The sequence below is a fragment of the Phaseolus vulgaris genome, chromosome 1 (genome assembly GCF_051622355.1).
Source record: "Phaseolus vulgaris cultivar YP4 chromosome 1, ASM5162235v1, whole genome shotgun sequence".
Lineage (NCBI taxonomy): Eukaryota > Viridiplantae > Streptophyta > Magnoliopsida > Fabales > Fabaceae > Phaseolus > Phaseolus vulgaris.
This window is the reverse complement of record NC_143498.1, coordinates 45,999,445-46,022,050: the sequence shown is the minus strand read 5'-3', so window position 1 is coordinate 46,022,050 and position 22,606 is coordinate 45,999,445. Positions and strand designations below refer to the sequence as shown.

The 22,606-nt window shown below is 32.4% G+C and overlaps 4 protein-coding genes and 1 long non-coding RNA gene across 5 annotated transcripts; 3 read left to right on the top strand and 2 right to left on the bottom strand.

The window, feature by feature from the left end:
* Positions 1 to 415: 415 nt before the first annotated feature.
* Positions 416 to 2,838, top strand: LOC137816199 (ammonium transporter 1 member 2). Its single transcript, XM_068619280.2, has one exon. The coding sequence runs from the start codon at positions 692 to 694 to the stop codon at positions 2,156 to 2,158; it is 1,467 nt and encodes a 488-aa protein (XP_068475381.1). The 5' UTR covers positions 416 to 691; the 3' UTR covers positions 2,159 to 2,838.
* A 4,274-nt stretch (positions 2,839 to 7,112) lies between these two features.
* Positions 7,113 to 7,691, top strand: LOC137816064 (two-component response regulator 24). The gene is made up of 2 exons (XM_068619163.1): positions 7,113 to 7,364; positions 7,518 to 7,691. Exons 1-2 carry the CDS (start codon positions 7,113 to 7,115, stop codon positions 7,689 to 7,691), a joined length of 426 nt encoding a protein of 141 aa, XP_068475264.1.
* Positions 7,692 to 9,383: 1,692 nt separating this feature from the next.
* On the top strand, positions 9,384 to 10,753 carry LOC137816198 (two-component response regulator 24). The gene is made up of 3 exons (XM_068619278.1): positions 9,384 to 9,525; positions 9,962 to 10,219; positions 10,328 to 10,753. The coding sequence occupies exons 2-3, from the start codon at positions 10,004 to 10,006 to the stop codon at positions 10,496 to 10,498; spliced, it is 387 nt and encodes a 128-aa protein (XP_068475379.1). The 5' UTR covers positions 9,384 to 9,525; positions 9,962 to 10,003; the 3' UTR covers positions 10,499 to 10,753.
* A 4,568-nt stretch (positions 10,754 to 15,321) lies between these two features.
* LOC137816197 (uncharacterized) lies at positions 15,322 to 16,356 on the bottom strand. The gene is made up of 2 exons (XR_011081780.2): positions 16,158 to 16,356; positions 15,322 to 15,539 (listed from the first exon to the last, which is right to left on the bottom strand). It is a non-coding gene; the product is annotated as an uncharacterized LOC137816197 (long non-coding RNA).
* Positions 16,357 to 17,450: 1,094 nt separating this feature from the next.
* Positions 17,451 to 21,567, bottom strand: LOC137814345 (Transducin/WD40 repeat-like superfamily protein). The gene is made up of 8 exons (XM_068617032.2): positions 20,936 to 21,567; positions 19,885 to 20,097; positions 19,597 to 19,797; positions 19,088 to 19,195; positions 18,821 to 18,958; positions 18,451 to 18,702; positions 18,015 to 18,335; positions 17,451 to 17,909 (listed from the first exon to the last, which is right to left on the bottom strand). The coding sequence occupies exons 1-8, from the start codon at positions 21,374 to 21,376 to the stop codon at positions 17,742 to 17,744; spliced, it is 1,842 nt and encodes a 613-aa protein (XP_068473133.1). The 5' UTR covers positions 21,377 to 21,567; the 3' UTR covers positions 17,451 to 17,741.
* Between the last annotated feature and the right edge of the window lie 1,039 nt (positions 21,568 to 22,606).

Sequence of the window (22,606 nt, the reverse complement as noted above, 5' to 3'; positions counted from 1 at the left end):
TATAATAAATTTTGATGAAGATGTATTTTAGATTATGTAATCCAAAAATATATTCAAATTATATAGTCTTAAAAACATTTTTGAATTTAGAAAACCTTTAATATTGATCACTTAAAAAATATTGAAATATAGAGTTTAGACTTGTATTATAACTAATCACTACCATATAAATATATCTCTAAACTAATTTTAATATGATAGATTCTTCTTGAAGAAGTTTATTTTGAAACTAAAAGTTAGAATATGAAAACTGAATTAATTTTTGTTGGGTGGTTAACTCATTTTATTAAATTTTGTCACAACCATTCTTTAAAAACAAAGAAAAAACTGAACTCAAACAGAAAACAGAAATTAGTTTTGAAAATATTTAAAACTTGAAACTTAAAACAACATACTAAAGATTTATATAGGAATTGTTGTTACGAAGAAGGAATGTTGTGAGAAAAAGATACCATTTCCCAGGTAAGGGAACCCGAAAATAAACTTGAGCAGTTGAAATCTACACGTGTGAAATGGTAACCCTAATGCGCAAGAGAAATTAAGGCCACAATATAACGACGTTTCTTGTAAAACCACAAAACAACATCACCTACGACTCGCTCCACGTAAAACAACCACCTCATCAACAAACCCTATTGTTCTTTTCATTATTACATCGGAGTGAGTTTCCAACATCGCCGTCACCACCATCATGGCTGCTTACACTTGTTCTGCCACCGAGCTCCACCCTCTTCTTGGCGGCGGCGCCAACGCCACCGCCGCCGCAGAATACATCTGCGGCCGTTTTGAGGCTATTTCAAACAAGCTTGTGGACACCACTTATGCTGTTGACAGCACTTTTCTTCTCTTCTCTGCTTATCTTGTATTCGCCATGCAACTTGGCTTTGCCATGCTTTGTGCTGGTTCTGTACGTGCCAAGAACACCATGAACATCATGCTGACGAATGTCCTGGATGCCGCCACCGGTGGCATCTTCTTCTACGTGTTTGGCTTTGCCTTTGCTTTTGGCACCCCTTCCAATGGCTTCATTGGGAAACACTTCTTTGGCCTTGAGAAGTTTCCGTCGTCGAGTTTTGACTATGGTTACTTTCTCTTTCAATGGGCTTTTGCCATTGCTGCTGCGGGGATTACAAGTGGTTCCATCGCGGAGAGAACACAGTTTGTGGCTTATTTGATTTACTCGTCGGTTCTGACTGGTTTGGTGTACCCTGTTGTGGCGCATTGGTTTTGGTGTTCTGATGGGTGGGGCAGTGCTGCTAGAGGGGAGGGTTTGTTGTTTGGATCTGGGGTTATTGATTTTGCTGGCTCTGGTGTCGTTCATTTGGTTGGTGCTGTTGCTGGCTTTTGGGGTGCTTTGATTGAAGGCCCTAGAATTGGAAGGTTTGATCATAATGGGAAGGCTGTGCCAATGAAAGGACACAGTGGAACGTTGGTTGTTTTGGGGACGTTTTTGTTGTGGTTTGGTTGGTATGGTTTCAACCCTGGTTCGTTTCTGAATATTTTGAAGGCTTATGGAGAGAGTGGTTCTTATTATGGGCAATGGAGTGCTGTTGGGAGGACTGCAGTGACCACAACTCTTGCTGGATGTTCAGCAGCACTGACAACACTCTTTGCGAAACGTCTTCAAACGGGGCATTGGAATGTCACTGATGTGTGCAATGGTTTGCTTGGAGGGTTTGCTGCTATTACTGGAGGGTGTGCAGTGGTGGATCCTTGGGCTGCAATCATATGTGGGTTTGTGGCTGCTTGGGTGCTCATTGGTTTCAACTTGCTTGCTGAGAAGTTGAAGTATGATGATCCTCTTGAGGCTGCGCAACTTCATGGTGGGTGTGGCACATGGGGGATTATCTTCACTGCTTTGTTTGCTAAGAAGGAGTATGTAAATGAGGTTTATCCAGGGCTAGCAAATAGGCCTTATGGGTTGTTCATGGGAGGGGGTGGAAGGTTGTTGGCTGCACATGTTGTTCAGATTTTGTCCATCATTGGTTGGGTGAGCGTCACAATAGGAGCAGTGTTCTTTATGCTGTTTAAACTGGAATTGCTGAGGACATCACACGATGAGGAGATGGCGGGGTTGGATTTAACCAGCCATGGAGGAATGGCATATGAGTATCACGAAAAGGATGAAAGGAAACCGGTATTTGAAGTAACTGTTTGATCTGTTTGTTTTTTTATCAGAATAAAATAAATTAAAGTGGAGTCTCTCAGAGACACTCCAACTCTTACACGATTTGAAACCTTACACACCAAGTACTGTCATGGAGATTACAAACACATAGAAATATCTCTTTCTAAACATATAAACAGATTACACTTAGAGATAAAAGTGCTTAAAGAGTTGCAGCACCACAAAACCTGCTATGCTTAGAGCTTCCTAAAGATTGCCTTTTGCTGCAGCAGACATACCTTTTATTCAAGATTAAAACTACTACTAGTCACCAAATCACTTACTCCAATCCTTTTAGAAACCTCTTCATTGCAGAAAAGAACATTGACCAGCCGTGCCATCTACACTCCTGTCCAAGCCTTCTCCCCAAAAACCATGTTCTAGTCTTCACCTTTAACTTTTCCAGAGACTTTCTGGAGTTCCTTCCTCTTAAACCTGCTGTACTTCTGCTCATCAACCCTTGCCTATAATTACCTCATGTTTTATAGAGGATTCTTCATATTAACCTCATCCAGAGCCTTCACAACCTGTGACATAAAAAAAACAACCTCCCTAGCCTTTAGCTAGGCCATTGTCAACTCTGTTTCAGAAAAAACCCAGAAAAAACCAGACAACACAGACGTAGTTAATAGCATTGCATTGAATCATGATTACTGCCATCACACAGACCAACTCTGGTAGAAATGCAGTTCTGCAGATTCTCTTCCTCCTCACACCTAACTTGTTTGATCTGTTTGTAAATAGTAAAGAACAATATTCTCTTTAGTGAGTGCCTAAGAAACACCTTATTTGCTTGCTAACTATACAAACTGTAAAAATACTAGTGCTACATAGCTACTATCTGAATCAGAGATACCCTTGTCGAAGACAATGATATATAGTTTCGGGTACATATGTTTGTGTTGTATAGAGGTTTGCATCATTAAGCGCATAATTATTGTTTATATTTGTCAGAACATGGTAACTTAAGAAAAATAAATAAATTCTTTTGATGCATATGCAAATGCCTACAAAATCATGGATTGGCATCAAAACAATGCCTGGATTCACAAAATAAAAAAAATAATATTAATTTAATTTTCAAATGTTAGTATTGATCAAATTACGACGTTATTAACTTATACACAATAAATAAATAAATTATTTTTATCTTTTTAATTAAATAAATATTTGTGTTAACGTTGGTTTATCTCATATTAATCCTGCCCTAATACGACACAAAATGTTTTATAATAGTAAATTAAATAAATTTTGAAATAATAAATATTAAAATGAATTAAACTGACATTAAAATTAAATAAATTTTAAAATAAAAGAATATCAATATAAATGAAAAATTAAATAAATTTTAAAATAAAAGAATATTAGCAAAGACTATAAGAAAATGTAAATTAAATAAATTTTAAAATAAAAATCATTAACACGAATCAAATCGATGTTAAATTAAATAAATTTTAAAATAAATATTTGTGTTAGAGTCCATCTAATGTTGGATGCTAGTAGAGCCGGTTTAGCCAACTATGGTGATGCTAAATATCTTTATTTTTTTTGTATTTTACTACAAGAAAAACATGAAATAGAAATCCATTTTAGAGATAAAAAATAATTAGTTGCTATAATGATTAAATTAAAGATAATTTTAGAGACTAAATTTTTTTTTTATTTCTAAATTAGTTTTTATTATTTTTAAATAGTTTCTAAATTGATATTTAATTAGCTACCAAGATTTTAACTACCAATTATTTAGATTTTAAATTTGGTAGCAAAAACCCTTGGTACCTAATTAGATACCAATTTAGAAACTATTTAACAATAGAAACTAATTTAGAAACTAAAAGTTTTTTTAGTTTCTAAAATAGTCTCTAATTTAGTCACTATTTAGATACCAATTTAGAAACTATTTAACAATAGAAACTAATTTAGAAACTAAAAGTTTTTTTTAGTTTCTAAAATAGTCTCTAATTTAGTCACTATTGCAACTAATTATTTTTTATGTTTAAAATTGATTTTTATTTCATGATTTTCTTGTAGTTTTTACAAGTTGACACTAATTTATTTACGATGGATTCGTACATATGTGACAAGGAATAAGAAGGGTAGATTTTTTTTATACTAAAGCCTATATGTGACAAGGAATAAGAAGGGTAGATTTTTTTATACTTTTATTTCATATCTTTCATTCACATTCAAGTTCTCTCACTCATTTTCTTCATCAACATTTTTATTATAAACATGTATACGGACTAGAGTTTCTCAAGTACTCCACACACACATATATATATATATATATATATATATTTTTTTTTTTTTCTTTACCTATTGAAAAAAAAGTAATCCTGCAGTTCCATTTTGCACACCCTTGTTTATCATTCTAACTGACTAGATTGTTGAATTAGAAATATTTAATAAGTGATAAACTACTTGATAAATGTAGAATGAGATAAAAGCATATAACTATATAAGTTTTATTATATAAATAAAATTTGTGTTTATAAACAAAGATTATTATTATGTAATTATAATTTTTGATTTTTAAAAAATGAAATTCTTATTAAACTTTTTAGCACTTCTATTTATTTTTAAGAGTTGTATATATATGTTTTTATTATTTGAACAAAGTTATTTAATTTAAATGATTTTAACTAATAAATATTAATTAAATTTATTTTTTAGAAGTTTAAAAGTTTTGATTTCTCAATTTAAACTACTGTTGCACCGAGTTTCTTTTTTTCTTTTTAATTTCTACTGTGTAATTTTCACATAACCTCATCTAATGAATTATATATTACTTAAATTTGTAATGCTAATTTTTTTAGTTTGAACTGCATAGAAATTTAAAAAGTAACCCAACTAATAAAAAAATAGTGTAATAATAAATTCTCTCTATAAAATTGAGATAGATAATAAATAATAGGTAAAACTAAATTAAGAATAATAAGGAAATGTATAAAATATTAGATATAATAATGAAAGAAAATTAAATATACTACTAGTTACAACTTGAAACAAGGTGAATTAAGTTAAAAATTTCTAAAGTAAACTACTTTAATGAGCGTTATAAACTATGAAGCTCACATACTTCTCTTAAATGGCGTGTCGGTGTTGGATACTCGTATCGGATACCGACACTCGTATGATACTTGTAGGACACGTATCCGTGAAGTGTCTAATTAAAAAAGTATTTGTTTGATTTTTGACAATTTTAGTACAGTTCCAACATAATTTTATAAAGAAAAAATACATTAATTTTTTAAAAACTCAAACTTATTATATGAATTTTTATTATGATTATAAAAATAAGAAACAAATTCTTTTAAACCAGTTATGAAAAACATCGTTTTCTCTAAAAAATAATCTGGAACATACTTGTGTATATAAATCTTTATTGTCAATTTATATAATTCATAATTATATAATATATAGATCAGTGTTCCCGTGTCCTACATTTTAGAGATTATACGTATCTTCGTGTCTGTGTCGTATCAGTGTCCGTGTCTGTGCTACGTATGTTATAAAATAATTTTATATTGATCAAATTAGCTGAAGTTATTTAAATAATAATTAACTTAACTTATTCAAACACGTTCTAAAAACATTGTACTTCTTGATTTAGTCATATTTATTTAATCTTATATAATATATTGTAAAACTTAATTTGCATATTCTATATTTACTAAAAAAAAGATATTTTGAATTAAAATTATATTTAACGTTTCTCGACAATTTTAATATCATTAAGTAGGTTATTCACAAGTTATTCACAATTATATCGATTTTGGAAGGTCTTAAAAGACAAAAAAATTTCTAAAACCAATCTGGTTATGATTAACAATATTTACCGTATGTGCGGAGAGGAAGATGAAACTTCGTCTCACATTTTCTGTACGTGTAGAGTCGTGTAGAGTTACTTGGCTTGTGTGGTCTAAGTGTTATGAGTGGATGAGGTTGACATCGACGGATTACCGGGAACCAAAACAACATTTTTTAAGCTTTAGGATGAGCGGTGACAATAAAAGAGTGAATCAAATCTGGGGTTTGGTGTGGATAGCAGTTGTAGGAGAGTTGTGTAAGTACAAAAATAAGAGGATTTTTAATGGTGGTAGGATAGTTCATATTGAAATCTTTTTTATAGTGCAGATGAAAGTTTGGTCTTGGTTTAAGTCCAAAGCTCGGAGGTGTGTTTTTCCTATTTTGATTGATGTTTTGAGTCTAGACTCTATGAAGTCTGTTAGGAATTATTAGGAGGTATAGTTGATGAGTAGATGAATTGTTACGGTTTGATGTATAAGAGTTGTGGGATCCCTGAAATACCTCTTATTTATTGATTTATTTTTTGTTGATAAAAAAAAAGTTATATCTATCTTATTAGAGGTTAATATTTTTTAGTGAGTCTCTTTGTAACACTTGTTTTTAATATATCTTATAAGTCTCTTTGTAAAGACTTAAAATGCATTTTAAATATTTGGATTTAATAAGGTTACATTAGTTATATATTGTAAGAATAAGGTTATATCCGTTGATTTATCATTTCTGGTAGCTTTTAATAGACCTTTACATATACAGTTTAATTAGAACTCATTCTTGTTATATATGTCCCATTTATCCTGAAAATGTGTCTTAGCACTTCATGTAATTCATCATTTTTCTTCTCCTACCAAGTGTTGCTCTAGTCTCAAGATCTCGATCAAGATCTAAGGTGCAGGTCAGTGTTACTCCAATGTCATCACAAATCTTTCATCCATTGCAAATGTTTAGAATTAATAGAGTTTCCATCTGACTAGTGTTTCTGATACTTAATCATGAACTCAAATGTTCACATGTTTAATTAGCAGTTGTAATGAATCTTTCTTGTTCGAGTGAGAGACTAAAATACTTGTCTTTTTCTTCTTTTCTTTTTGAAGAAATATTTTTGTGGATATCAAGAGGTGAAAAGGACGTGCAAGTTATGGAAGATGAACGCAAAGACAAAGAGAAACACGTAACAAACTCTGACTACTCGAGGACCCAATTGAAAGTACTTATTGTGGATGACGTTAGGGTTATTCGAATGACTCATAAAATGCTGTTGGACAGAGTTGGGGTAAAAGATCACGTTGCTGTGGAAAATGGCAAAGAAGCAGTTGAACTTCATAACAATGGTCAAAGTTTTGATCTGATTCTCATGGATAAGGACATGCCTGTCATGAATGGAATTGAGGTACGTAAACACTAATTTAATAACAGCTTGCTGGGTAGGGAATTCAAAACACTATCATGATTAGGTTTTGGTTTTTCAATGTTTGTTGTGTGGTAAAGAACATTTATTTAGTAAGATGCACGTGCATGTGTGTGTAATGAAACTTTTCCACAGGCAACAAGGACACTTCGTTCAATGGGTATCAGTTGCAAGATCATTGGTGTGTCGTCATCAACCTGCAATCAGCTATATGTACAAGAATTTGTTGAAGCAGGGCTAAATGGCTTCTACACAAAACCCTTGACTGTTAAAATGCTTGGTGAAATTCTTGAGAAGATCAAGTCATGAAAAAAATGGATGCAGTGCAAGTAAAAATGGTCAGTTTTAGTTAGTATGTGAACAACGGAGAACTGTTCTACTCTCTTTTAGGTACTGTTACAAAATAAGCAGAAAATTCCAAAATGACTTGTTATTGTGAATCTTGCAAAGGGTCCTTATTCAATTCTGATTTCTGTTTCGAAGTTAATTTCCAACTAACTTTTAGATCGAGATGTAACTGATTTTTTTATGTTTGTACAGTTTTTTTATGTTTGATCTAGCGTATTGGCTCAAGTTTCACAATTTCCATAATAATACGGTGATAATTTAATAATCACACAGCTATACGGTCCTTAAACATAAGTATAGTATCAAAGTTAATATGATAGGTTCTTTTCCCCTTTTTACATGGATAAGATTTCAAGGGTATAACCTAATTATTCTGTATGTAGAGGGTCTAAGTTCAATGCAGGTTCGATAATGATATAGATTCTAAAACTGGGTCAATATGCGCCTAACTAAACACCTTTGCACATGTTACTTATAATTGTAGTTGACCCATTCCATATATCTGCACATTAAATAATCTAATATATGATTTTTCACTCAATGTGATACATCCTTTGTGAGCTGTAAATAGCACCCTCAAAGTTGTACTGATATGCTAGATGTTAGGGACCAGTAGGGTCCATGTTTCCAATGCATAATGCAATTTTTAAGCTTAGTTTGACCAATGACCTACTTCAAAAAATAATTCTAAAATTTTAAAAATAAATAAATAAATAAGATCAGTATCAACTTTTTATATACAAGTTCTATTTTAAAATTATAATTTTAGAAACCAGTCATCCTGAAATCCTATTCATGGTGTCGCAGTCTAAACACAATTATTTTACCAAGTATTTGAACAAGTCAGTGTCCGAATTTGATAGCTTTAGGTGCAACCTATAAAATCAAAGTGTTAATTTGTGCTTCTCGAAAAAGATAAACCTCTTTTTGTGACATGATGAAGAGATTAGTCCCTGGCTAAGTGACAGGATATGCTGAAAAAGCATGAGGTGCACCCTATGAAAGTGGTAGTTGGACATCCCCAAAAGAAAAAATGGGTCGTGCACACTTTGGAGAATATCCTCTTTGTCGATGACGTACGAAGATTTAGATTATTCCTCATAGAGTGTATGAAAAGGTCTATATTCGGTACAATGGACCTTGTATTTGTGTCTTACAGAGGGTTTCTCTTGGACCGTATTTGGGAGCATGGAATAAGATGAGCCTGACTGATTCATATACGTGTAGTAGTGATGCAGTCTAAACATGTCATTATTATTCTTGTTTCCTTCATCATCAAACTCCAATCGACAACTCTTCTTTTTGTCAGTTTGAAAATCCTATTCTGTTGAAAAGGTATTTCAATTTCCATGATTGGTGTTTGCATTAATGTCTCTTTACTAATTGCCGACTAAAACAAATCTTCCTGCTGAATGCATGTTTAATCAATTTAGTCAAGCATATGTTTCAAACAACTTGGTTCTATTAGTGAAAATTGTCTTTGTTTAAACCTTGTTGTGTATATTTCACTTATTGTCTCCTTTTATTTCTTAAAACATCCTCAGATTTTCAGAATCTGAACAAAATCCGAATCTTGTGTACGTGTGAATATTAACTACATGGGAAAGACATAAATAGGCATAGCACTTAAACAAACTTCCTTTATATTCACACATCGATAGTTTCTTCGCCCTCATTCTTGCTCTGCCATATCTTCCTTGAAACTCATATCTTTGCTCCAAGTTATTCGTCATTCTTCCTCTTCTACTCATTGTTGCTCTAGTACCAAGATCTTGAGAAGATACTTCTGGTGCAGGTGAATTTACACCCACATCATCATGATATCTTCATAATACGTATTTAGCAGATGCATCTTTCATTCATACACAAATATATTTCGCAGTTTTCATATATGATACTTGAAATATTTATAATCTGAAACCAAATCACTGGTATACATCAGGTGGGATATTAGTAACATGTTGGGATGATTGACATAGTTCTATGTTTCACCAAAGGGTTCTTACATTCTTCTGGTGTTTAGTCTGCGGGTTACGTGTGCTGCATAGGGTATTCTGTAGTACTAGCTTTAAGGTATTTTTATTGGTTTGTACTTTGTACCTCCTTTAATGTTAACCACATTCTTTGCTGACAAAAAGGACAACTGTTTTCATAAGGTGAAGAACAATTTTTTTTATGGACAATGAATAATTTGAATTGAAATGCATATTTAGCTGTTATTTGTTGTTCAGGGAGAGAGTGACATCTGCAAAAACAAAGGCAAGACATATATAATGAAACCAAAGAACTCAAGTTCCCAATTGAAAGCACTTGTTGTAGATGATGATAGAGTAAATCGAATGACTCATCAAGCGCTGTTGAAAAAAGTTGGGGTGGAAAATCTTGCTTCGGTGGAAAATGGCAAAAAAGCCGTGGACCTTCATTGCAATGGTGAAAGTTTTGACCTAATTCTCATGGATAAAGACATGCCTGTCATGAATGGAATTGAGGTACGCAATTAATTAATTTCATAACGTTGGTGCTAGGAAATTCAAAGCACGTGCATGCATGCATGTGTAAGTTATACTGAGATTTTGTTGTTGCATGTTCTTATTCAGGCAACAAAGCAACTTCGTTCAATGGGCATTCGTGACATGATTGTTGGTGTGTCATCATCACATGGTGCAGAGAATGTAGAAGCATTCATGGAAGCAGGACTAGATGACTACTACACAAAGCCCTTGACGGTTGATACGCTCAAAGCAATTCTTGATAAGATCAAGTCATGAAAATCCAACCATATGCATGGATGCAGTACCAGTTTACCATGTTAGGCAATAGAATGGACATACATATGTAAAAAAAACTAGTTTTATTTAGATAGCCAGTTTTATATTTATTAATTAAAAAAGTTATATTATAGGAAAAATGACTAATTTCACCTATTATATTTGAATTACAATAATAATAAAACCATAAAGTAATTAATAAAAAGGACATCATAAAATTGAATATATTAATTTTGTTACCAGGAAAATAAACTTGTATGATAATGAGACAAATGAGTGCTATAGACGCATAGTGTTAGAAGTTGTTTGGATGGTAGAGATTATGTAACTAGTAGTTGCTACGAAAAACATTAGACGATGTAAGTGGATAAACACATTTTATATTATATAAGTGAGTATAAATCTTACAATTTTGTAAGGTTAAGTTATGCTTAAATTCCATTTTTTAATATGGTATCAAGCCATTTATAGTTTATCCTAATGAAATTTGTTGGACTTATCAGACCATCCATAAATATATAGTTCTACGCACAGGTTGGAGGGTCTCGGCGTGAGAGTGTTGAAAATTCTACATCGAATAAATATAAATAAAAACATAAATTGCAACATGAATTAGTGGAAACAAATCAAAATATAAATATAAGATCATTTTGTTCCAAATAGATATTAAACAAAGTAGTTGAGATTTTGAATTTATTAAAATTGTTTCGATTTAAGGTTCATAAATATTCAGATTAAGAAATACATTTGCAAGTAATTTAATCTAAATTAGTTTATCTAAAGAGTATTTGTAACATCTTTAACTATATCACCTAAAATTCATATCATACGAGAAGTTATCTAATTAGTATATATATCACCAACAAGATCCACTAATCAAACATATCACACTAATCAAACATATCACACTTTTTACAAAATCCAAGCAAGTAATGAAATTTATACACCATTCAAAATATTGAAAATCAACATGTCTTTCTTTGTACGAAATTCAAGATCACGTCTTTAATTATGCTAGAGTAAAGATCTCGACCATTTTTGAAAATGACATTGTTCCTATGTTTCCAAATTTCTCATACTTTCCCTTAATTTACTATTAGATTCAGATACATTAAAAGACCTAAAATGAAGGAAATGAGATTCGGGTTCATAATGCCAAACAATGATAATTTCCTAGCAATGAGAAACGTAAACACCACACCAGCCAAGCAATCTTACAACTGGAAAAAAGGTGATTTGTTGTTTCCTCAATCTCCCCACACATTACGCATAAAATCATTATCTAAAGATATATCTCTTCTCTTAATATTTTCCTTCGTGGCTAGCTTATTTTGTAGCACCCTCCAAACCGTCACCTGTGTCGAGGGGAGGGTCTTAACCTTTCAAAAGTATTTAAACATAATTTTGTCCTTATCAACTAACTCTTTTCTTAGTATCTCATATGCTGACTTAATTGTATATATCATAGGGTCATCTTCCCCCCAAAGCCACCTATATCCTCAACATCTTCAACGAAAGATTTCTTCTCCAAGAGACGTAATAAATGGGCTACTTGATTCTCCTCCCACACGAATAAGTTCCTTCTCCAACCCATCTTCCAAATCCACCTATTGTTGACCCACTCAACTGACTGGTTCACCGTGTTACTTTTAGATAGAGATAAAGAAAATAATCTTAGAAATCTAACTTTAAGTTCAACACTTTATAATATAGATCCTCCCTGCCATGGGCAAGAATTTACCTTTCTATCTAGCCAATCTTTTCCTTATCTTATCTACCACACCTTTCTAAAAATTACTTATTTTGTGATTACTCCAATAGGCATTTCTAGATAAACGAACGAGACCTTAATCATATCACAATTAAGAATTGAGACGTAGCTATAACAACCTTTGATCGATTCCCCACTCTCCAATCTTATTTTTTGAGTATTTAATTTTCAACCCAGATACTACCTCAAAACAGTTAATGATTGCTTTTGTCGTTATCACATTTTGGGTAATGCCTTTTCATGCTCTAAGTTGACTTGTCGAGTCAGACAAATTTCAACTAGTCTTTATAAACAAAATAGAATAATGAATATATCAATAAAGATACATAAATAGTAAAATATGATTAAAAATTGATTTTAAAATTGAAATTTTAAATTTTAAATTTTGAAATTGGAATGAATGTGTGGTGAGATCCTATAAACTCTCTTGGTCAAAGTGCAGATGTTGTTTTCTTTGGTGATTGTTGAAGTCCTAAAAAACATGAAAGTGTTGTGTTAGAAGGTTTCTAATGTTAGAATCCTAATAAATGAGACAAAAGAAGTGCAAGGTATGAGCCAGATATACGCAGGGAACTTATGAGAGAAAGAAACTTGTCATCACATGCATAAATAGAACCAACCACGTGTCTTTATTAAATGATTGCCATGTCTTATTTCCTTAGTTATTGGTAAATTTTGTTTTGTATTTGTTGAGAAATGTTATGGTAATGACACACATTAAATTCGATTCGTGCTATTTCAAATATTATATTTATAGATATGGAGAAAAGTTCAAAATCATATTTTATTCTTTAATCAAAATCGTCAACTTGCACCAGTTCTTTGATCTTTATTTAAGATGATTTTTTTTTCTGTAAGTATTTATGAAATGGAAAACAATAAAATTGTATAGATAAACTAATTAGTGAAATATTAACTTCTCAACCTTTTGTATAATCTAATCGTAACTGAAAACATTTACTTTTCGTTTGTTAGTTAAAGTTTCATAAGAATGCAACTATTCAATAATTATTTGATTTATTTTTCAGAATTACAAGTATATACTTATATTCGGTCCTTAAAGATAAATATGTAGTAAAAATTAATCGTATTTGATATTATAGAGAGAGACTAAGTTCAATGAAGGCTTGATAATGATAGATTCTCAAACTGAGTGGTGTGTGCCTAACTAAATAAGGGAGAACAACATGTCCTCTAAATGAAGGGACAGAATATAGGTGAAAGAACTTAACATGTCAAAACAACACCAAATATATTTGTATTCATAAATTTTTCTTTTGGTATTTTTTAATGACTGTTTTTTTTATTTATCTTCTTTTTTCTTAAACTACCCTTATTTATTCTTAGTTGCACATGTTCCCCTTTTCCCCTTCTTAATTTTTTACAAACTGACATCTTGACTGAATAATTACTTATTATTCATCTGCACTTTTATCACTTTATATTTTATATGAATTATATTGTTACAACATCTTTAATGGAAAAGTCATTTATAGGTACCTTATTTTAAGATACTAAGGTCTTAATTATTTTTTTCATTGGAAGATATATATATGACATGGAAGATTTCTTAAAAACAAGTTCTATAAACTACAATTGTTTACAACTGAGATCTTCTTTTTATTATTTATAGTTAAAAATTAAAGGAATATTTTATTGGAAGAAAAAACAAATTAAATTGGAAAATATAAAAATACGATTTGCTTAATTTTTTCACTATTAAAAAAATCCAATTACTTTAAATACGATGTGACAATATGGAAACCATTTAAATTATTTTAATATAAAATAGCTATCTAAAGTTGGATTTTTAGTTTGATAACATTGGATATTCTTATTTTTAAATAACCTTCTAAAATGCTCTTATCATCAAAGAATTTTACAATGGATAAAATATTATAGTTAATTATTATTATTAATAAATAATATTAACTACGGAAGATTTTGAGCATAAGTTGATAATGATGTCATGCATTAACCTTAATTTTTTTATTGATAAGTTAACTTTTGTTTTTGTTTTTAAATACATAAGAGCATTATTTAATTAATGTATATACCTATTAGACGTGCTTCATTGTAATTTTATTTTATTATATAAGGGTGAACACATTTATTTAATTATAATAATAATAATAATAATTATTATTATTATTATAAATCAATATATTGTTAAGAAAAAATGGTATAAGCATATTTAGTTTTGCTGAACAAACTTTTAGCTACATGCATTTTACTATCTTCAATAGACTAGAGATAAAAAGAAGAGAAGAGAGATTGTGCTGCACATTTAGTAAAAATAAAATGAATACATGCCGGATTTATTGGACATTTGTTTTATCAGTGTGCCTAATCACTATCAATCCATTTTGAATGTATTTTAAGCATTTAAAGTAACAAATAATAGTGGTTACAAAATTAGACAATTAAAAAGGATTTGATTCGTTTTGTCCAGCCATTACGTCTTCAACATTCTTTTCAACAATAACAAATTTACATATAGAATAAAAATGAATATAATAAATTACACTACAAAAAAAACTGATTTATCTACGAACCAAATCCGTATGTAACAGCAGAAATCCGTAGGTAAATCAGCATTATCTACGGATTTCCCACGAAAAAAAATTCGTATGTAATGTTGGCGTCGGTAATTTATCTATGAAATATGAGTCCGTAGGTAACAGCAGTCCGTAGGTAATACCTACAAACAGCAATCCGTAGGTAATACCCAGGAGCAACAATCCGTAGGTAATACCCAGGAGCAGCCGTCCGTAGGTAATACCTAAGACAACAGTCCGTAGGTAATTCACACCTACATTCAGTGGGTAAACCCATAGGTAAATCTGCATGCATCAAAATGTTTATTCAAGCATTAATTGAATTGTTTTTTTAAATCGTTTACTCCTGCATAATGAAACATTCAACTATCCAAAACATCCAACATATCAAAATTTTCCAAATTAAACCATCTATTACCAATTGTATTGAACCTATAATATTCAATACAACAATTAATCATCTTCCAATACATCTAACATAAAATAAAATACAATTAATTTCAAATCCACTTATGTAGTCTCATCATATAAAATAAGTCAAAGATAATATAAATAAAAAAGTAAGTCAACTTATAATCCTAATTCAAAACATAATCCAAAATAAAAAACTTAAAACTCCTAATAATGTACATAATCAATGTCTTGATATCGATGCTTGTTGTTGGTTGGATAGTTGTACTTGGACTTGTTACCTGCTTTCTCCAATAATAACCTTCAAGGTTCCATATAAAGTAAACACTATCAGATAAAAGACCAAGTTCGACATAATCAACATGTAACGTGATTAATTAATTTGACTTATAATATAAATTTACACTATCTTTAATGAAAGTTTTTTGTAAGACTTTTTTAGGATTAAAATGTTTTTTTTTATTAATAGTAAATACTTGCAAACAATCTAACCTTACCAAGAATATATAAAAGTTAAAGCTTAAACTTATAACTTCTACAATTAAAAACTTCTTAAAATACTTGTTAAAGAAGATTTTAAACTTATAACTTTTACAATTAAAAACTTCTTAAAATACTTGTTAAAGAAGATTTAATAAGATGATATAACTAGTCTAATATGTTTAAGAAAGGGAGGGAAGAAATACATTACCACATTTAGATGAAAGAGGAGGGTTAGGGGGTGGGCATGGGTTGGAGAGAATAAATAATGCATCAAAACAATGATACAAAGGGTCCCTAAACGTAAGGAATGTCTAGGTCCAACAAATGAAAATGATGGCCTTTAATAAGCATACTTATCTTTCAGTGTATCAGAAATATATGAAACTTTTTTATAAAAATTCACACAATACTTTAGAAAAATAGATTGATAGATCACCTTGGATGAGGTTTACCACTTTCTGCTCATACTTGCGATAACTTTGGATGAGGATTATCCTTTACCACTTTCTGCTCATACTTAAGCTACCTGTAAACATCATTCAAAATATTAACTTCAACTTTTTGTTTGCACCATAATCAATATGACAACTTTGTGAGGCAAAGGGACTTTAGAAACCCCAATATCAGTATTCTTAGAACACAATCTTATGTTATAAAAAACAATGACAACTATAATAAGAAGTACTAGTATAAGGAGATAGTCAATTTAATATCTATAGCAAAACATTATTGCATTGAAACAAATACAACAATAAAGAATTTTTGAGGTATTATTATATAAATGTATGATACTTTAAATTTAAATTAGGCATTTTTTTTGTAGTCTTGACTGCCTAAACAACTGTGTAGTCTTCACAAAAATGCAACCTACTATAGCTGCTTTTTAACCGTAAAAAAAAAACTCAAAACCCACCAACATTGACACGAACTATCAGAGCAAAACTGAGGTGTTGCAAATAGTGTAGCACTCCACAACCTTGGCACATTTGGCAGATGTAGGTGCTGGAGAATTCTACAGCAGATACACTACAAAGAAACTGGCATATCATACCTAGCAAATCCAATGAACAGCTCCTTCACTTGCATAATTTTTGCAGTTTGCCCTTCTTAACATCTTGGCATTGATTCATAGTGTATTAGCATAGCCTACTCTGCTGCTAGTGCTCTAAACAAAGCTATATAAAAACTACATTGTCTACATAGGAGATTCTAGATTCCTACACCTCATTTTCTTCCTCCTTCCTACCTGCACCACAAACCACATAATCCTTCCCCCTCCTTAACTTCACTTGTTGCAATACCTACCTCCATAAGGTTGGCCAATGCTTATTGCTTCTCTCCTTTCTTGCTTTTTTAACGGTAGTACATTACCTACCAACTTTTCGGTAAATAAATCCAATTTACATACGGAAAAAAATCCATAGGTAATAATCCATGGAAAAAAATCCATAGGTAATAATCCATGGGTAAAACAGGTTTTTCTTGTAGTGTTAATACACAAATTTAATGGTCTAAAACAGTTTTTTACATAACAGTTTACACCTGTTTTAGAGTGTCGGTACATAATTTATTAGTTAGTCTGCTGCATTTTTTTTTCTTATTACTTATTTCCCATAAATTTTGGACCAATTATAAAATCAATCATCTCACATTTTAGAGTTAACAAGCTGGTCAATAAATCGAATTGGTCACACCAATATAACCTCCCGATTAAAGATTGTTTCTGATGTATCACGCGAAGACAAAACTCATTATCTATATTTTGTAAGTGCAGCATATTAATAGTTAGCAAAATTGAATTTTACATATGACTAATGTACAAACATGAAAACCCATTTCCCCAATAAGATTACTAAAAACATTGGAGAGCTAACGATTTCAGCAGAATCATTCTAGGCGCTTTAATGAAACTATCCGAGAAGGGTAGGCAGTTGCACGTTGAGATGATGGCTCTCCACTTCACGAAATAAAGTACACTCTTGCCTACCGTCTTCTTCTGATACAATAACTACATAACTAATCATTTCTCTTCATCCTCAGAATCTGACTTTGCAAAAACTGGCTTAGGTTGGGTTTCTGCATATGCTGGAGCAATAAATTTTGGTTCCTTTTCTGCAACATCAGCATATTTCAGAATAGCTTCCCTTGGATCTTCCTCCATCCATGTCTCCTTGATCAGGCCCCCTTTCTGCAATTACCCTAAATGTAAGTATCTTCCACTTTCTCATCTAAACCATGAAAAAACTGGGAAGTCAAGAAAAATTAGACAAAAATGTTCAAAAAACAGACAAACCTTTAGAAGATACTGGGTCAGTAAGCTTCCTTGACTAGTACCAACTCGTCCACCAAATCCAGGACCTGTAATTGGTAATTCAGGTTTATGGGACTTAAATGGATCCTTTAGTACTTTCTCTCGCTGACGCTTTCGGCTTGGTTGATCTCTAAATAATGGTAATGCGTGAGGATTGTGAATGACAGGTTTTGCCTCAAAGTCATCAATTGATTTTTTCCTTGGTGCACGTGCAACACATACTAGAGCTCCTCTCTCACTTAGGGTTGGATCATATAGTATGTGAGTCCCTCCTTGGCTTTTATCACCAGTAGTTGCAAGAATCTATACAAATAAAAGCAAGTTCAGAAAGAATTATAAGCACGACAAAAAATATAGTACAGAGAATGCAAGATCATACCAGAAAATTGGTAAAATAACTATGATATTGAGTTATTACCTGATTCAGTTTAGGATGCCAATGACACTGAACAACACTGCAAGTGGATGATATGCCAACTCTTGAAACAAGCTCAAGGTTTACTCTATCGAAGAAGCACAATAAACCTCCTGTCGTGCTCTCCCTTTCCACAGATGTTCCAGTCAAAAAGAGTTGCTCATCGGGACTGAAGGCGATATTTGTTTGTCCATAGTGATTTGGCAGATCCTCAAATACCTTCAATGGTTCTTTTATTTTGCGTAGATCCCAAACCTGAGGCATAATTCATTGGTCAATCAACAGTCAGGAAGGTTTGATAGACATAATGCACGTCTAACAGAAAATAGCAACAAGCTATAAGAAGATTTCAGATATGTGAACATTTATTTACCTTCAGTGAACCATCAAAACTCCTTGACAATAAGATTCTCCCATCACTAGAAAATTTAAGACCACTAATATCATCTTCATGACCTTTTTCAATGTGTAGATCTGGTCTACTCCCCCAACCAGGCTTAATGTTCCAAATCTGTTAAAATTAATGACAGTTCCAATAAATATAAGGAGAAAGCTAAAAGCTACCACTGTTTCAGCCTATGCTTACAATCACTCTCTATTGACTTTATTGCTTGGTAATATCAGAGCAATAGAAAGATACCTGGATCGAACCATCTCCTATACCACCAGCAATGCACTTACCATCACGATCCCATGCACATGTGGTGACAGGAACTCTTCCAGGTCTTGCAAGCTTTGGTTTAATGACCTAACCATTGAATCATAACCATAACTTAAATAACATTAGAAAATTGTAAAAAAGAAATGACCACAAGTTTATCAAAATTTTCAATAATATTTTCCCATCTGTACCAAAAACAGAGCAGAAGAAAGGATTTTAAAAAGACAATGCTGATGATTTCCTCATAACCTAAAAGCAAAATAGCAGCCAATAATAGTAAAAGTAATGCCACAAACAAGATATTCTTTCAGCCACTTTTCTGTATGAAGGCTAAAGTTTTATTTTAAGAAAATCCAAGTACCCTCCTCCATATCTGTTTGAAATCTTTATCCCATAAAGAGATTAAAAGTACAAACAAAATCACTGTGGATGGAACTACTCCAATGAAAAAACCTTTACAACGGAAGACTAAGATAAATTTTCCAAACCTGCTTCTGACTTTTGAAGTCATTAACATCCCATATGCGTAGCGAGCCATCTTCTGATGATGTTAAAATGGTCTCTTTAGTTTTTGGATGCCACTCTCCACATGTCAGCCCAGATATATGGCCCTTGGTATTCTTTAGATCACGAATATACATGTCTCCCTTTACAAACTCTCCCAAAGTAAGCCCGTCTCGATCATAAATCTGTGGTAGAAGGATGAAAAACACAGTTAACGCAAAAATCACACATTAGCAGAAAAAAAACTAGCAGAAAATGATGCCTTGCACTACCTTTGCTTGAGCTGATCCAGTCACGCACAAAAAGCGATCTGCAGTTGGACTCCAGCTTAAATTGCGAACTTGATGACCTTCAAATGGCTCCAGCTGCCGAAACGATTCCAATCGAGCATTCATTCCTTGGAAGTCATACATTCGTACCGTATAGTCATAGCTTCCAGAAAGCACTCTTGATCCCGTATGATCCACAGCAAGAGCTGACACAACCTGTTAAAAGTTTCCCAGGTCATTAACAAATTGCCCCAAATATAACTGGTTTCCTTTCCTATTACTTTCAGATTTTGACAGCAGGTGCTCATTAAAGTAGCTGGGACCTGTCTTGTTGTGTTTTAGTCAAAATTGTGAAAAATGATACACGACTAGAATTTCAGTTGCATAGTGAAGGTTAAGGGTTTTTCAAGTCTCTATGATTGCAATTAAGGCCACATTGGCCACATACGTCAAACACAGTGCAAACCGTGATTTAAAACCTTAGTTCTAGTTCAGTAAGTACTTAGTTGTTGTATTGTAACCTGATAAGATTGGTCTAGGAAGGCGCAAACCTGCCGATAAACCTCAATGGTTAAAAAATTAAATTGGATGGGCTTAGGGTATTATGTATTTAAATTTTAATTATAAATCCCTAAAAAGTAGATAATGACACGGACAGGGTTGCCATCCAATCCCTGGCTATTTAATTTAGGGTTCTACGATGTGTAATGAACCAATGAAAAAATGTGAATTATTTCTAGTAGCAATTTGATTTTCTTCATAGAATCTTTATAGTTTACAGTAGCTGTAGCTTTTTTACTTCACATCATGACCCCACTCATTAAAAATAGAATAATTAATTGCAGACAGCCCAGAACTTATACCTAAGCTGAAGTAATTTACGATATTCGCGCACCCTTGGGGGATCAATGGATTACCGTAAGACTTAAAAAAAGTGTAAACCCCCCACCAATTGAAATTCTAGAGACTAATAAAGCTAGAATTCAAAACCCTAGAGTGTGGTGATCAGAATTAAAAATATATATTATTTTTCATTAATTTCAGGAAGGAATACCTTGGTGTGGCCCTTGAGAACAATCTCGTTGGTAAGAGGAATCCGGAAGCGGGTCCCTACCTCGTCTTCATCCGATTCATCTTCGGACTCCGACGCGTTCGGTGGCGGCGGGGGCGGGCCAATCATGTCGCCGTCCTCGGCCTCGTCATCAGAAGCTGAGGGCGGAGGCGGAGGAGGTCCGACGATGGGGGCATCGTCGTGATCGGGAGGCGGCGGTGGAATCGGGTTTTTGGAAGGACGGAGGGCATTGAGCCATTCCCTGGAAGAGGAGGAGAGAGAAGGAAGTGGGTTGGAGGAATTGGGATTGGGATTGGAAGTGGAAGTGGAACGACGTGTCGCATTGTGGATGGCTTCAAGAGGCGTTTGAGGTTTCGATTGCTTCCCGAACGACAGAGGAAACTGAGCTCTAGCACCGTCGTATATGTCACCCTCCTCCTCCATTTTCTCCACACTACAAAACGCAACACAAAATTCTACTATTTCATTCTCTTTTTTTATATCTATTTTATTATTCTTCCTTCTATTTCTCAATCGGGCCGAATTTGTCTTCTTCGGCCCAGTACCTCTCAGCCCAATTCTTATTTGAGAATCAAGCCTATATCCAGTTCACAACATTTTTAATTTTCAAAAATAATAATTCGGAAAAATATTTATTTCTTAAAAAAGTTATTATAATTAAGTATTATTAACTAACTAACTTCTTTAATCAGTTTGAATTATTTTTTTCCTGTATTGAAGAAAGAAGATAATGGATCTCAATAGGATAAAATTAAATTTTGAATTGGGTAACGACGTTAATTCTTATTAAACTTGTATAAAATTTAGCATTCTATATATAGACTCAAATTAGATATTAGTAATAAAGATATGATCATGTTTTTGTTTTTGTCTTTTCCCCCAGTAACAAAGGAAAGGTGCGTAGAAGGTATAAGAAAGTTATAGTATTTGATTCTTGAAATTTGAATGTAGTACTGAAACAAAAAATAGTAATTTGGTGGCTGCGTATCTGATATCAAATTTTTTTGGTGGGAGTAAGGCTAAGCAATGAAGTCACCTTGGCCATTTGTTTAATGGAGAATTGATGGCGATTGAGGGAGGTTGTAAGTGGGGAAGAAAAATGCATACACTGAAAAAGAGTAAAACCTAGGCATAATGACAAGACCACCATCCATTCGTACAATTCAACAACCATGTTTTACTCTTGTACTTAAGTGCAACTTCTTTTATAATATTCCAATTTTAATTTACCAAAGGTTGACGCATGGCTTCAATAATATTGGATTCATTTATGTTCTTACTTTTGGAATTATTATCAATGTTTTTTTCTAATTACGAACGTTGACAATTTTATCCAAAAAAAATAATATCGATCAAAAACAATTTGCAAACGATACTATTCGTACTCCCAACACTGAATATGAACAAATGATGTTGTTTATTCACTCTCTTTATATTTAGCATAGCACTTCATCCTTGTTTGAGCATTGACTAAATTAGCTTGTAGTAGTTGAGGGATTTCTTTCCTAGTCCTCGCTGTGTAATTTACTGCTTCCACCATAGAATCTACAATCATTATCATAGTTGGGGGTGAAGGTGGGTAATCATATAAAACTTCAAATGGAGTTAATTGAGTGGTTGTGTGAAACTTGGTATTCTATCATAATTCTGCTA

What these genes read in the sequence shown, in the direction of transcription:
- LOC137816198 (XM_068619278.1), top strand. Translation starts at nt 10,004, where the DNA reads ATGAAACCAAAGAACTCAAGTTCCCAATTGAAAGCACTTGTTGTAGAT. An exon ending in CTGTCATGAATGGAATTGAG is followed by an intron (nt 10,220 to 10,327) that starts GTACGCAATTAA and finishes GTTCTTATTCAG; the next exon opens with GCAACAAAGCAACTTCGTTC.
- LOC137814345 (XM_068617032.2), bottom strand. Translation starts at nt 21,376, where the DNA reads ATGGAGGAGGAGGGTGACATATACGACGGTGCTAGAGCTCAGTTTCCT. An exon ending in CTGGATCAGCTCAAGCAAAG is followed by an intron (nt 19,798 to 19,884) that starts GTAGTGCAAGGC and finishes CTTCTACCACAG; the next exon opens with ATTTATGATCGAGACGGGCT. An exon ending in GTTTTGATGGTTCACTGAAG is followed by an intron (nt 18,703 to 18,820) that starts GTAAATAAATGT and finishes ATTATGCCTCAG; the next exon opens with GTTTGGGATCTACGCAAAAT.
- LOC137816199 (XM_068619280.2), top strand. Translation starts at nt 692, where the DNA reads ATGGCTGCTTACACTTGTTCTGCCACCGAGCTCCACCCTCTTCTTGGC.
- LOC137816064 (XM_068619163.1), top strand. Translation starts at nt 7,113, where the DNA reads ATGGAAGATGAACGCAAAGACAAAGAGAAACACGTAACAAACTCTGAC. An exon ending in CTGTCATGAATGGAATTGAG is followed by an intron (nt 7,365 to 7,517) that starts GTACGTAAACAC and finishes ACTTTTCCACAG; the next exon opens with GCAACAAGGACACTTCGTTC.